The sequence below is a fragment of the Batrachochytrium dendrobatidis genome (assembly GCF_000203795.2).
Source record: "Batrachochytrium dendrobatidis JAM81 unplaced genomic scaffold BATDEscaffold_5, whole genome shotgun sequence".
Classification (NCBI taxonomy): Eukaryota; Fungi; Chytridiomycota; class Chytridiomycetes; order Rhizophydiales; genus Batrachochytrium; species Batrachochytrium dendrobatidis.
Window position 1 is genome coordinate 556,937 of NW_006281103.1, and position 12,259 is coordinate 569,195.

Consider the following 12,259-nt stretch of genomic DNA (forward strand, 5'->3'; position numbering starts at 1 on the left):
ATACAGCTCGAGAAAGCCAAGTGGCTTGCAATAATGAAGGGATTTGACGAGTTAAAAAGGGAGTGCTGTGTAGATTGAATCGATATAAGAATCAGCCATGCGGAATGGTCGCACAATCGCAACTATTTAATAATTTAATTGTTTCAAGAGATGTGAGTGTTGCAAGTGCTTGTGTTGGGATGGATTTTTACTAATTTTAATTCCTCCCTTCAACTCAACAACTTGATTACAGGAACGCCATGTCATCTTACTGGCCATCTGCTCTTCTGGGCGGGGCGCCCAACGATACTATTGCTCGTTACTCAAAAAAGAACGTTGCTGTAAATGGACCAAAAGGCAATGGCAACTTTGTACTGACTCTCCCTGTTTCTAAACAACTTCTCAAGGATGCCGCTTACCAGACTGGTGAAGAGTTTACTCATTTGAGGTACTTTAACTTGCATTGATGTTTCAACGCTTGTTGATGGCTTGGGAATAGTGGCGTCAGTCTTGCTGTGATTGTGGGAATCGTTGAGTTTGGGGTGGATTGTCTGGCTTTTGCTCACTGAGCATTCAGTCTTATGAGATGGTCAAACCTACATGAATGCTCTTGTCTGTATGTCTTGTCATGGCTATCTTGACCATACACAGCCACGAGAGTTTCATTAAGACCCTGAAACTCATTGGCGTATTCATGTAAATCGGACCACTTGTATTAATCTTGTAGATGGCTTGAACATACCCAATGCTTCAAGTGTTTCCTACTACAAATTGAATTGACTCTCAATGTCCATCCTATGATACACTTGACCCAACTTGTGGTCTAGTTATCTTTTGGTAATCATACATTGTACAATCACCAAGTTTAAACCCAGATATTAGGTTCAACTGATATCAATACAACCCTTGCACTATAATCTCATGCATTCGCGTTCTAGAAACAATGGTATCTCTGTAATGCAACTGTTGTTTCTGTACCCGTCAACTAAAGAGTTGACAAGGCTGGCCGTTTATTGTACATTGACACCCTTAATATTCTACTCTACTTCAATACGGCTGTAATGCTGACAACTTTCATTTTTGACTTTTCTATTCTATAGCTATACCGCAGTCACTTGTGACCCTGACGAGTTTCCAAAAAAATATGACTTGCGTCCTCGCCGCTACAACCGTCAGATCAAGATTGCATTGGTTGTTACCATGTATAATGAGGATGACAATCTGTTTATTAAATCTATTCTTGCTGCCCAAAAAAATATTGCCTATCTTTGCTCTGACCAATGCCCTTACTCTTGGGGTCAGGACGGTTGGAGAAACTTTGTTATTTGTATTGTATCGGATGGTCGCACAAAGATCAACCCTCGTGTCCTTACTGTCTTGGGTGTCATGGGCTGCTATATGGACGGTCTTCCTCGCTCCTCTGTCAACGGTGATCCCGTTACTGGCCATATTTTCGAATTCACGACCCAGATCGCTGTCGATAGAGATATGGCTGTTCGCACTAGAAAGATGGGCATTTTCCCCACCCAAATAATCTTTGTCCTAAAGGAAAAGAATGCCAAAAAGGTGATTTACTTTTTATTGTTGGCGTGTTGGATTTTATACTGATTACTAATCTAAAATGTTTAGATCAATTCCCACAAATGGTTTTTTAATGCCGTCTGCGAGGTCATTGCTCCCGAAGTTACAATGTTGCTCGATGTCGGTACTAAACCTTCGGCAGTATCTTTTTACCACCTATACCGCTCGTTTGAGCGTGATCCTCGTATCGGTGGTGCTTGTGGTGAAATTGCTGCCGAATTGGGAGCCAGTTGTACCAATTTGCTTAATCCTTTGGTCGCTACTCAAAACTTTGAATATAAAATGTCCAACATTCTTGACAAACCGCTTGAATCAGTATTTGGTTACATTTCCGTACTTCCTGGTGCCTTTTCTGCCTACCGTTACAAAGCCCTACAGGGTGAGCCATTGTACAAATACTTCCTTGGCGAGAAACCTGGCGCAGATATCTTTACATCCAACTTGTACTTGGCTGAGGATCGTATTCTGTGCTTTGAGCTGATTACCAAAAAGCATGAAGCCTGGCGTCTAAAGTATGTCAAATCTGCCGTTGCCGAAACAGATGTTCCCAGCACGCTTCCTGAATTGATCTCGCAGCGTCGTCGTTGGCTCAATGGATCTTTCTTTGCTTCGGTTCATGCTCTTACTCACTACACTCAAATCTTCCAATCCCCTCATTCCTTTTTCCAAAAGTTTGTTTTCACGCTTCAATTCATATACAACGCCGTCAGTCTTGCATTCAGTTGGATTTCTCTTGCCAATTTCTATCTTGCCTTTTACTTTTTATTCAAAGTGTCCAATACTGTTAATCCTAACTCTCTTCCATTTGGCACACAGTCTGAAATTGTTGATCTTGTTATGCGTGAACTTTATATTTTCTCCATTATTGCCATTTTCATTTCTTCGCTCTCTAACCGTCCTCAAGGATCAAAATGGCTATACTATGGTCTATCTGTTCTTTTCTCTATAATTATGTCTATGATGTTGTTTATGGGTGTTTGGTCGATTTACCAGGCTGTCGTTAATTTCAAAAATCGTGGCATTACATCCTCTGGCAGACAGGAGACTCCGTTTGAATACTTCCGCACCACCACTGTATTTAGAGATCTTGTTGTTTCCATCATGTCGACCTATGGTCTCTACTTTGTTGCTTCGATTATTCATCTTGATCCGTGGCACTGTATTACTTCCATGATCCAATATTTGCTGATTTTGCCAACCTACAACAACATCTTTATGATTTATGCCTGTAAGTTTGATGACTTGATCTATTGCTGACATGAGCCTATACAGTTTCTAATTATTTTTCTAGTCTGTAATTTGCATGATGTCTCGTGGGGCACCAAGGGTGATAACGCGGTTGTTGATGACAAGCCTGCCGTTGTCCAAAAAACCGCTAACGGTGAGCAAGTCTTTGAAGTTGAGATTCCATCCGAGGAGCAGGACATTGATGCAGCATGGGCAGCTCATATCAAACAGCTGGCTTCAAACCGTGCCAATCCGGAAGTCCAGAACAGCAAGCGTGACGTAAAAACCAAATCTGAAGATGTCTGCAAGGAGTTCCGTACTCGTGTTGTTCTTTCCTGGATCATTACCAACTCGCTAATCATTGCACTCTTTACCAACGATGCCTTTATCAACCATGTATTTAAACCCAGTCCTGAAAACTCGGTTAATCCATACCTGACATTTATATTCTGGTCGGTTGCTGTTTTGAGTGCTATCCGATTCATTGGATGCTGTGTGTATATGGTTATCTGGTGGGGTGAGAAACTCTCTGGAGCTGCTAGAGGCGGTAGTCGCAAGGTTCATGCTTAATATCAAGCCTTTTAAAGGGGTTAAATGTCATCTTACCCATTCCTATACTTTCATTTTGAACATTTGATATCTTTCTTGTCATGGCTGTATTTGCCTTGTGAAAATGAAGGTGCTTTTTGTTACCATGTCGACTATATATATTTTATGCTTGAAATTGTCTATTCAGCTGCAATAGATTGATGGATGACATGTAATTTAGAGTTTGGCTATCCGATTGAGCAGTAATCACCCGTGCATTGCTCTCGTTCGCTTTTTGAATTCTAAAGGGGTTTCAAACTGGTCTCCACTTTTCCACAGTCCTCTTCGCATTGCCCTAAAGTAAAAATTGTGTGCTTTAGTCTTTTGAAATAAATAAGACACATGGAGCAAATAATTACTTGGCAGTTTGTTCAACCCGATTAAACTGTGTTGGGTTGCCACCATACTGTGCACCAGTCGCTCGATACATGACAGCTAAACCTCTTCTTAGCATTTCAATTGAAACGTTACGTGTTGGTAGGACAGGCCACCATGCAGGATTGACCCACACCATTCCAATCTAAAACATAACGTATCAACACCATTTTAAATCCTAACGAGATGTTACGACGGATCAAACAACTCAACTAGTCGATTGTATTGGTCGCGACGTAGAAGCTGAACACGAACAATTCGGCCATTCAAATAGCTTCCAAGCCACGATTTGGCTATTTGAGCAAAGGGTTGATCTGGTTGACCAAAACAAGCACTCTAAATCGATGGGTTTGGATGAGTCGGGGGTGAGTGTTTGAACATGATGAAATACTACGATTACCTCGGGTGCATCGATGCCTGCTAAACGAATATACAACGTTTCTTTTGGATCTCCAGCTTGTGCTGGTTGACACCACCGTTCCAGCATAGGCAAATGAGTCTATTTGGATACAACTCGACCGTTTACAGTCAATTCCTTTTTGTCCAACACGACAAACAACTAGAATGTTGAACAACTCAACTATGCGTATACCGTCACCATCCACTGCTCGGACTACTCGCCCATATATTATTTTTCGAGTTTTTATCCAATGTATAGGAACTTGATTGTTGTCGGTAAATGTGCGAAACATGTAGTCGTGAAGAATCCATCGTGTCAAGACCAGTAAAACCAATGTGAGTACTTGCGAGTATGGGTCTTGCATCCTGTTGATTTTACAAGGTTGAATAGTGCAAGTTGAATGAATAGAACAACCCAACAGTTGATGAGTACAAATGAGAATGTTTAAAACTTATCCAGATCTAATTGTTCAATATGTATGGATATCCACACTAGTTGTGTTTCTATTCAACTTTTAAATTTGTAGTCTATGAATTTACGCCATATTCGCGCAGTATTTTGTATTATCTTGCATTGATTGCCTTTTTGAAATAGACAATAACTATTCGTTTTGCTTTTTTTGTTGGGTATTGACTGTTGTTCAATCAACACAATGTCCATCGTATGATTCACAAAATTATAATTTTAAACGTGCTCCTTGGCAATCTCTAATATAACCATACATGGTACGATTAACAAGTTTGAAACCAGATATTAGATTCAATTCGTTTCAATCAAACCCATCCTTGCTGTATTTTAATCTTACGGATACACTCGTCATCTAGTTTAAGAGATCGTGTTTTGGGAATGCAACTGTTGTTTCCATGCCGATCATCAAAAGATTGGTCGACTAGAGTTTACAAAACAATGCTGTCCAGTGAATTGACATTCATTATTTGATGATACTGGCAGTTTATTATACACTAACATCCTTGTCTAATCATCCATTTTATATGAATACGATGATGGCATTCAACCTTTAGGACTTGACAGTTGGTTTGGTTTTCATCCAAAACTCGAGGTTATTTGCTCTCATAAACCGAGCAACGGATGGAGTCAAAAACATGGTCAACCCAGCTCTCAACGGGAAAATAATCTTGTGTCCAGTCATGGCAACAAGCAAGGTTGTCCCAACTGTTGTATACCAATCCGATGTACAAGGTTCAGTTGAAGACATGTCAGTATACAAAGGCTGATCATCAGATTGGGATGTAGTCGATGCCCACCACTGTTTCAAATCATTCATTTTGGATGTTATGGGAGTTACATCCACACCAAAATAGATGGCTGCAACCCTGTTTCCACAGTATACAAGTCATCATATAGATGAAGAATATGCAACACAAATCGTTTAACGGTGCGTTAGTGATTTAGATCGAATATTGCAATTCATCTCAATATGAATGGCAGATCTGTATTTACCAGCTTGGATATGAAACAAGCGATATACTTGAATATGTAATGAATCCAACTGGTCCATATTCCTTGAACACATGCTTTAACCCACGTGCTGGGACTGTAGCACTTGGTTGGCTAGGTGCATCGATAGAGTTGCTGGTCGTCAAACTGCGAGATGAATGGTTTCTCTGTCGCAATGCAAACCAAGTCTTGTCGATATACATCCTAATACCAAGTATTGAATTGGTTTAAATTCACTCCAGTTTCATAGTGCCAATTCGTTCAAATACCACACACATTCATATGATGTGAACATGGTAATTCATCCAAACAGCATTACCTTGTAAATAAACTCATTTTCCTTATTGTAATGACGAATGCTGGCTTTGACTTGTTGGATGAACTTGCAAGTGTAAACCAATCGATTTCAAGAAAGCAACAAAGCTTTTTTCAGCCAAAAACAGCTCAAAGAATTCCAAGTTCATGTTACGATTGTTTTAAAAATCAGTCTAGACAAGTGACAGTAGCATTTAATGCATGGCAAGAGTAGAAATAGTGTTCATTTGTTGGGAATACAATAAATCAATTCAAACATGTTTTGGTTGAAAATATAATGATTTAGAAAAAGTTTAATTCAGTCACACGACGTATTCCAAACCGTTGAATGGTTATTTGCTTGGATAGCAAGTGATTCTCTTTCAAATCTCTAAAAGAAATGAGTTTTTAAAAGCAACCGAAATGACGGAAAATATCAGTATGTCAAACAAATTGCCATTAAAAGTATAGTGGCTTGACAAAAATAAATGTTTATTTTGGACCATTGCGTCAAGCAAGAATACCATCAAGCGATTGTTGAGCTATAGCAACAATATCATGCGCAGGAGATCTGACAACAATTTGCACATCACCCAGTACATCCTCTTGTATCTGTAGTGCAAGCATTGAGTTTGTGCAGGTCTTTGCAAGTGCTTGAATCATCTAATTTCACAAAAATGTTAATCCTAATCTACACCAACCATCATAACGACATTAAATACAAATCATTACCTGTTGGGTTTGGCTCACAATACTAAATCCATTTTGTTGAAGCTTACTAGCCATGTCATTCATATTACCACTAGCACGCGTAAATGTCTTTTCACCACCGCTAGCACTATTCCACACGGAATTGAATGCAATGGGCGAGGAATCGGAAACTGCAATCAACACTACATGCAGAGGCACGTACGTCTGCATATAAAATACGCCGCAGTTGTTTTTGACAGCAATTTGAACAAGATTAGCAGGATCAGTTTTTTGTGTATTTCCTGTAGTGCCGAGTGACAGAGAAATTGAGGCTACTGCTCCCGGTGCTAGAGGCTCCGGAACTGTGAGTGCAGCCAGTGGGGTGATTCCAAACATATTAACATTGAATTGAATCGCAAACTCTGACATGGGTCCAGCAGATGCATTGGAGAAGCTCAAGTCTAAAAATAAAGCACCATTTCTAAACAATTGATTCAGTCAAGCATTCAATACCAAGTTGTATAGTTTTTGATGCAATCGATTAAACATTTTTTGCTATTTACCTGTGTGCAAAGGTGCCGCTAAGATCAAGCCCTTGGGAGGTGCTGGCAGATAACATCACTGTCTTGGGAAATACATATCGAGGTCCAGAATTTGTACGACCAGGAGAGCCCATTTTATCAAGCCCAAATGCACCGTCATTCATGGGAGAGGGTGCAACAGGCGACATATCCATATCCAGTGAGAGTAAATCAGTAATACCACGACGATCAAGAGTTGTAGCATTCGCACCAGAAGCGACTAGATTGGGTTGAATCACCGGAGTACTAAAATCCAGATCAAGCAAATTCCCAATCATACTTGTGTCATCCATAGCCTGAACAGCTTGTTGTACAGCGCTCCGACGTAAATCAGACTCATCTTCGCCGTCAGCAAAGTCTTGTCGATACTGTGCTAAATCTACCAACGAAGCTCCTCCAAGCAATGCAGGCGATTTGTGATACACTGAAGCAAGAGAAGAGATATTTAAAATCAACTCATCCAACAACCCTTCACTAACCGTTCCTGTATTCGACTCAATAGGTGGTTTTTCAGCCAATACCACTGCTTTGGCTGCCTGAGGGTTGGAGGACAATAGTCGCCAGTACACGTATGCACGATCACGGATATCTGGGTTATCATTGACTTGAGTAGATGTTTGCAGTACGCGCTGAACAAGATTCTGAGCCGAGCCTGGCCGTTTTAAAAATAGTTTCACAGTGGCTGTAATCAACTGCAGCTGCACTTTGGATGCCTCATCCTTGAAACTCTCCAAAAAGTGCTCAAGAAACTCGGATGCATTCTCAATGCGGTCAGAATATTCGCCAATAATCCAAATTAAAGATGCCTTGGCCTCGGGCTCATCAAGAAGTTCTAGATTTTGACATAGCTCTGGAATAATGCCTTCGTATTTTGAGGGGTACTTGCGGAATATATCCTTGATAATTACAATGGACTCTTGAACAATATACGTCACACCAAGTTTGATGAGTTCAAGAAGGGTGTGGATACATTTGTCAGAGGCAGAACTGATTTTAATGGCACATCGGCCAATTGCACGTACAGATTTACGAACAAAATCCACATCCACTTCACTGGCATATCTAATTGACATTGCACATAAAAAATGAGATGACGGTATCTTGCAAATATCCCAAAACACTGTTAAAAGGTCTACTCACTCCTTCAACTCGGAAATAACTTGGTCTACATTGGCTTCTGAGCACAACTTGATAATTACTTCTAGTTTCTCCAGCTTTACATAGGGTGGGTCATTGTACTTTGTAAAGAAAACACGAACTTCTTGGGTAAGAATTTCAGGACGTTTTTGAAGGATAAAGTTGATGTTGCGAAGTGCCACATATTGGATTTCAGGCTGCGAGGAGAGAAGAGTCACTGTGGTATAAAGTCAAGGGTAAAGAGTATGTTGGCAACACGATACAATAGTTAAAAAGCATCAGTATTGGATACATACCCAATGGAGGAGCGAGCTTGCGAATAATAGTCTTGTCTAATTCTTCAGAAAAGTTGTAACCAAGATAGATCATGAGGGTCTTGACTGCAGACAAAACCACACTGGAGTTGACATGCTGAAGACGAGGGATAACACGCTCGATTATATCGCTAGCCTCTCGAACATCGCGTGGGCGATATGTGGCAAGTGACCCTAAGATACAGATCTGACCCCATCTACACATATACAACGCGCAAGGTGAAATGGATATTAGCAATATATTGTGTAGGAATTGGATTGATCTATATATATCATCAAAAATGCTTACTCTGTACATTCGTTGAGAGCAGCCAGCAGTTTCTGCAAAAGAAAATCGGTAATGACGAATATATCTTTTTGAGCAGAAGCGTTACTGATTTCGACCAGTGCAGCCACAGCATTGGTAATTACCTATTAGTTGGATGCAAGAGTATATGTATTGTTTAAATGAGCAACTGTTGAATTAAAACAGCCAGCACATTCTAAAAGTATGAGTATACCATTGGATTGCGATCAGATAGCATATCTTGAAGAATAGAGATAAGCCCATTGTCAATGGCAATACCGGGGTTCAAGTCAAACAATTTTGCAACGCATAGTGCGGCAGTCTTTCTAACATATGGATCCTCGTCCTAAATGAATGGAAAAACTCGAAAAAAGTAAGTGTATAGTCCAGCCAACCTCGAGATACTGGGTATTCACCTTGAGGCCCTTTTTGAGAGGCTCGAGTAAATAATCGACAATTTTCTCAGCTCGCAAACATCCCATAGTTCGAATGGCCAATGCTCGAATAAGCGGGTTATGATCATCTGAGTCCTTGACAAACGTATTTACAGCCAAAATGACGAGTTCGGGCTGAGATTTGGCGTAGTTGATCAAGTAAAGATAAACCAATTTCTTCAATTCCAAATCCTCAGTCTGCATGTTTTTGACGACATCAGCAAACAAGGAAGAAACGTCTTTTCCGATGGTCATATTAGCAATGACTTTTTTGACAGTTTCCTTGCGTTTTTCACGATACTCGCTGTTGAGATCTACCTTGAGTTCATAGTTTTCTCCTGAAATCAAAGATGTGATAAGATTGGTTTAATAATTGCATGCGATATACTGTCATTGAAGGTTAAACCAACCACAAGATCAACGCAAATATGCTTGAATAATTGAATACATTAGACAAATCATGCATCAAGTAAATGATATCGAACCCTTGAATATAATCAAAACAAGAGTTCTTTGCTTGGTGGATCAACCAGTTACTAGTGCAAACCAATGGGAGTTGTCATGACAGCACTGACTTGAATCAGTCTGTTCAACTAATGTATAAAAACACCCGACTATTCAAACAGAGCCAACGCAGATGAATACAGTAGAATATACCCCACACTATAGTCTTTATCTAAGCCAATGTTCAATATGAATGACTACTGTCCACGCTGCCCTCGAATTGAAACAAGACCATCTGAAGTAGTTGGCAAGAAGATGCACTCAGTTGTTTGCAGAGCAAAAGGTAGTATACAGCCCACCTTTTTTGTTGGTAGTAAAGAAGCGAGGACGGGGCACATCAGTCATGACTGCAATGAGGTTTGAATAACGAGATTCAACAATAAAAGCGAATTCAAGCGCAATGGCAGACTTTCATTTAAACCATTCTTACCGTGTTCACGCAAAACGAACTTTGAATAGTGTTTTCCTGTTAAAGATTGTTATTCAATGCTCACTGTTTGTACTGTAATGCAAACTAGTTTAAACTTGTTTTTGTACAACATGAACTGTTGATTGACAATCATGTTTTTTAATCTCGAATACACTCGCGTTCTAGTTCATGAATGCATCGTTTTAATCACCAGCACAAGACTAGAGAGTTTACAGGAACAATACTGTTCAATTCATTCAACATTGTTTCACAAGATTGACTGTTTATCTAGTTTCACTGTTTCATATGAATTTAAAATGTTTAATCAATTCATGGCAAATCCTTTTTATTGTTTAATACCATGATTTGGGCTCAATTTTATGATTGTGCCCAAACATTTACTGTTCCGTCTTCAGCACTTGAAATCACTGTTCTCATCTATATCCAATTTAAAACATATTAGTCTGCATTATACGACCATTGATTATACATTGATGGCTTTAATCTTGGCAAACCTTGGTGTCCCAGTGAGTCGATCGTACAATATCTTCATGTCCACCATTTAAAGTGTAAGCAAGCTCAAGATGAGTTAAATTCACATCCAAAATTCCAATTGCTCCCCTAGATGAATCAATTACATTAGTCATTCATATCAAGTCATGGAATACCACCATCTATATCAGCATCCTACTCTTGAGATCCAGCAGTGACATAAAGACGCTGTCCTTCAGGCTCATATGTGCAATCAATTAGGTAGTCTAGTTTAAGTTCTTCGGATATGCCTCGGACGTCATCAAACACACAAATCTTGTCGCCCTATACAAAAAACATGACAACGATTTAATGATTTCCATCAATACTATAATACAATGGTGTTTTCATACTTCTAGGAATTTCCACAACGACATGGTTTCAATATGTGATGTTGCATAAATGTATTCGGCCGATGGACCAAAAAATCCAAGTCTGCTAACAGAATTGCTCTTGATGACTTGATAAAGTGCATCATCTTCTTCCCATGTCGATAGGTTGTATAAGCAAATGAGTCTAAAATTGTAATGTTAGCTTATACCAGCATACAAAAGAATGGTAGTCAAATCAACACACTTTCAACATCATGTACTAACCCATCAGTTGATCCAGAAATCATTGCTTCTGCTTGAGTTGGATGAAATTTGATCTGTCAACATTAGCGTATTATGGTTAGATGCGTGTATGAAAACTGATTCAATCACTTTGCGGTTGAAGTGTTACCTGCGTGATATCGTCAGAATGGCATTCAGAAAAAACTGCCAAACATGATTTTTCATTGGATCGAATATCCCTTTAGTTTAAAGTATGCAGCTTTAGTATTTCATTCAAATGATTTGACGTGCATTCAAAATTCAAGATCCATACCAGAAATTGATATTGGCGTCTTCCCCACACAGTTCTGATCCCTAAACATTATATGCATCAAGTTATACTTTAAAGTATAAAACCAATCGTTTTAAACGATACTTACTGTAGCCAAAATAGAATGCGAACTATTGATATCAAATGAAAGTATTGGTGCTCCGGCTATATTCACAAAACCAATACAGCTCAATACAATGCAACTCAACGATCGATACAACACATATACTTTGAGTATTAAAGTAACAACACAGTGTTGACTCACCATTCCAAGCCATAGCAGGCGAATGCGTTCCATTTACAGATTTAGTTCGTAAATCCCACAAAGACACCAACCCATTCTTGTTGCTTGATAAAACAAGCTGTGGATTGGTATGATCCAACATAATCTGTGTCAATACTGTAGGATATTCATCCACTGGATTGATTCTTGTAATCAGGTTCAAGGTTTGAATATCATAAATGGAGATAGAACCCTGTGTATGAGCAGCAGCTATATGAGTAGCATTTATGGCTGGAGCGAGTTGAAAGACATATTCTTTGGGCTGGTTTTTAATTTGATGATGAAGTTGGAATGGAGTTGCTGACAATGTCATGTTGGTCAATC

At 39.4% G+C, this 12,259-nt stretch overlaps 5 protein-coding genes across 5 annotated transcripts; 1 reads left to right on the forward strand and 4 right to left on the reverse strand.

Annotated features, from left to right (window-relative positions):
• Positions 1 to 239: 239 nt before the first annotated feature.
• Positions 240 to 3,490, forward strand: BATDEDRAFT_19415 (uncharacterized protein; the record flags this gene model as incomplete). The annotated part of the gene is made up of 4 exons (XM_006678315.1): positions 240 to 427; positions 1,080 to 1,545; positions 1,609 to 2,788; positions 2,852 to 3,490. 4 exons carry the CDS (start codon positions 240 to 242, stop codon positions 3,355 to 3,357), a joined length of 2,340 nt encoding a protein of 779 aa, XP_006678378.1. The 3' UTR covers positions 3,358 to 3,490.
• A 240-nt stretch (positions 3,491 to 3,730) lies between these two features.
• Positions 3,731 to 4,237, reverse strand: BATDEDRAFT_88245 (uncharacterized protein; the record flags this gene model as incomplete). Its single annotated transcript, XM_006678681.1, has 2 exons — positions 3,731 to 3,895; positions 4,151 to 4,237. The coding sequence occupies 2 exons, from the start codon at positions 4,235 to 4,237 to the stop codon at positions 3,731 to 3,733; spliced, it is 252 nt and encodes an 83-aa protein (XP_006678744.1).
• A 931-nt stretch (positions 4,238 to 5,168) lies between these two features.
• Positions 5,169 to 5,944, reverse strand: BATDEDRAFT_24426 (uncharacterized protein; the record flags this gene model as incomplete). The annotated part of the gene is made up of 3 exons (XM_006678388.1): positions 5,169 to 5,484; positions 5,612 to 5,812; positions 5,928 to 5,944. 3 exons carry the CDS (start codon positions 5,942 to 5,944, stop codon positions 5,169 to 5,171), a joined length of 534 nt encoding a protein of 177 aa, XP_006678451.1.
• A 424-nt stretch (positions 5,945 to 6,368) lies between these two features.
• BATDEDRAFT_87982 (uncharacterized protein) lies at positions 6,369 to 10,193 on the reverse strand (the record flags this gene model as incomplete). Its single annotated transcript, XM_006678682.1, has 9 exons — positions 6,369 to 6,565; positions 6,635 to 7,073; positions 7,156 to 8,235; positions 8,314 to 8,527; positions 8,607 to 8,821; positions 8,914 to 9,035; positions 9,125 to 9,256; positions 9,327 to 9,682; positions 10,148 to 10,193. 9 exons carry the CDS (start codon positions 10,191 to 10,193, stop codon positions 6,413 to 6,415), a joined length of 2,757 nt encoding a protein of 918 aa, XP_006678745.1. The 3' UTR covers positions 6,369 to 6,412.
• Positions 10,194 to 10,635: 442 nt separating this feature from the next.
• BATDEDRAFT_34950 (uncharacterized protein) lies at positions 10,636 to 12,248 on the reverse strand (the record flags this gene model as incomplete). The annotated part of the gene is made up of 9 exons (XM_006678509.1): positions 10,636 to 10,695; positions 10,773 to 10,878; positions 10,949 to 11,073; positions 11,142 to 11,304; positions 11,385 to 11,437; positions 11,512 to 11,581; positions 11,656 to 11,696; positions 11,762 to 11,817; positions 11,918 to 12,248. The coding sequence occupies 9 exons, from the start codon at positions 12,246 to 12,248 to the stop codon at positions 10,636 to 10,638; spliced, it is 1,005 nt and encodes a 334-aa protein (XP_006678572.1).
• Between the last annotated feature and the right edge of the window lie 11 nt (positions 12,249 to 12,259).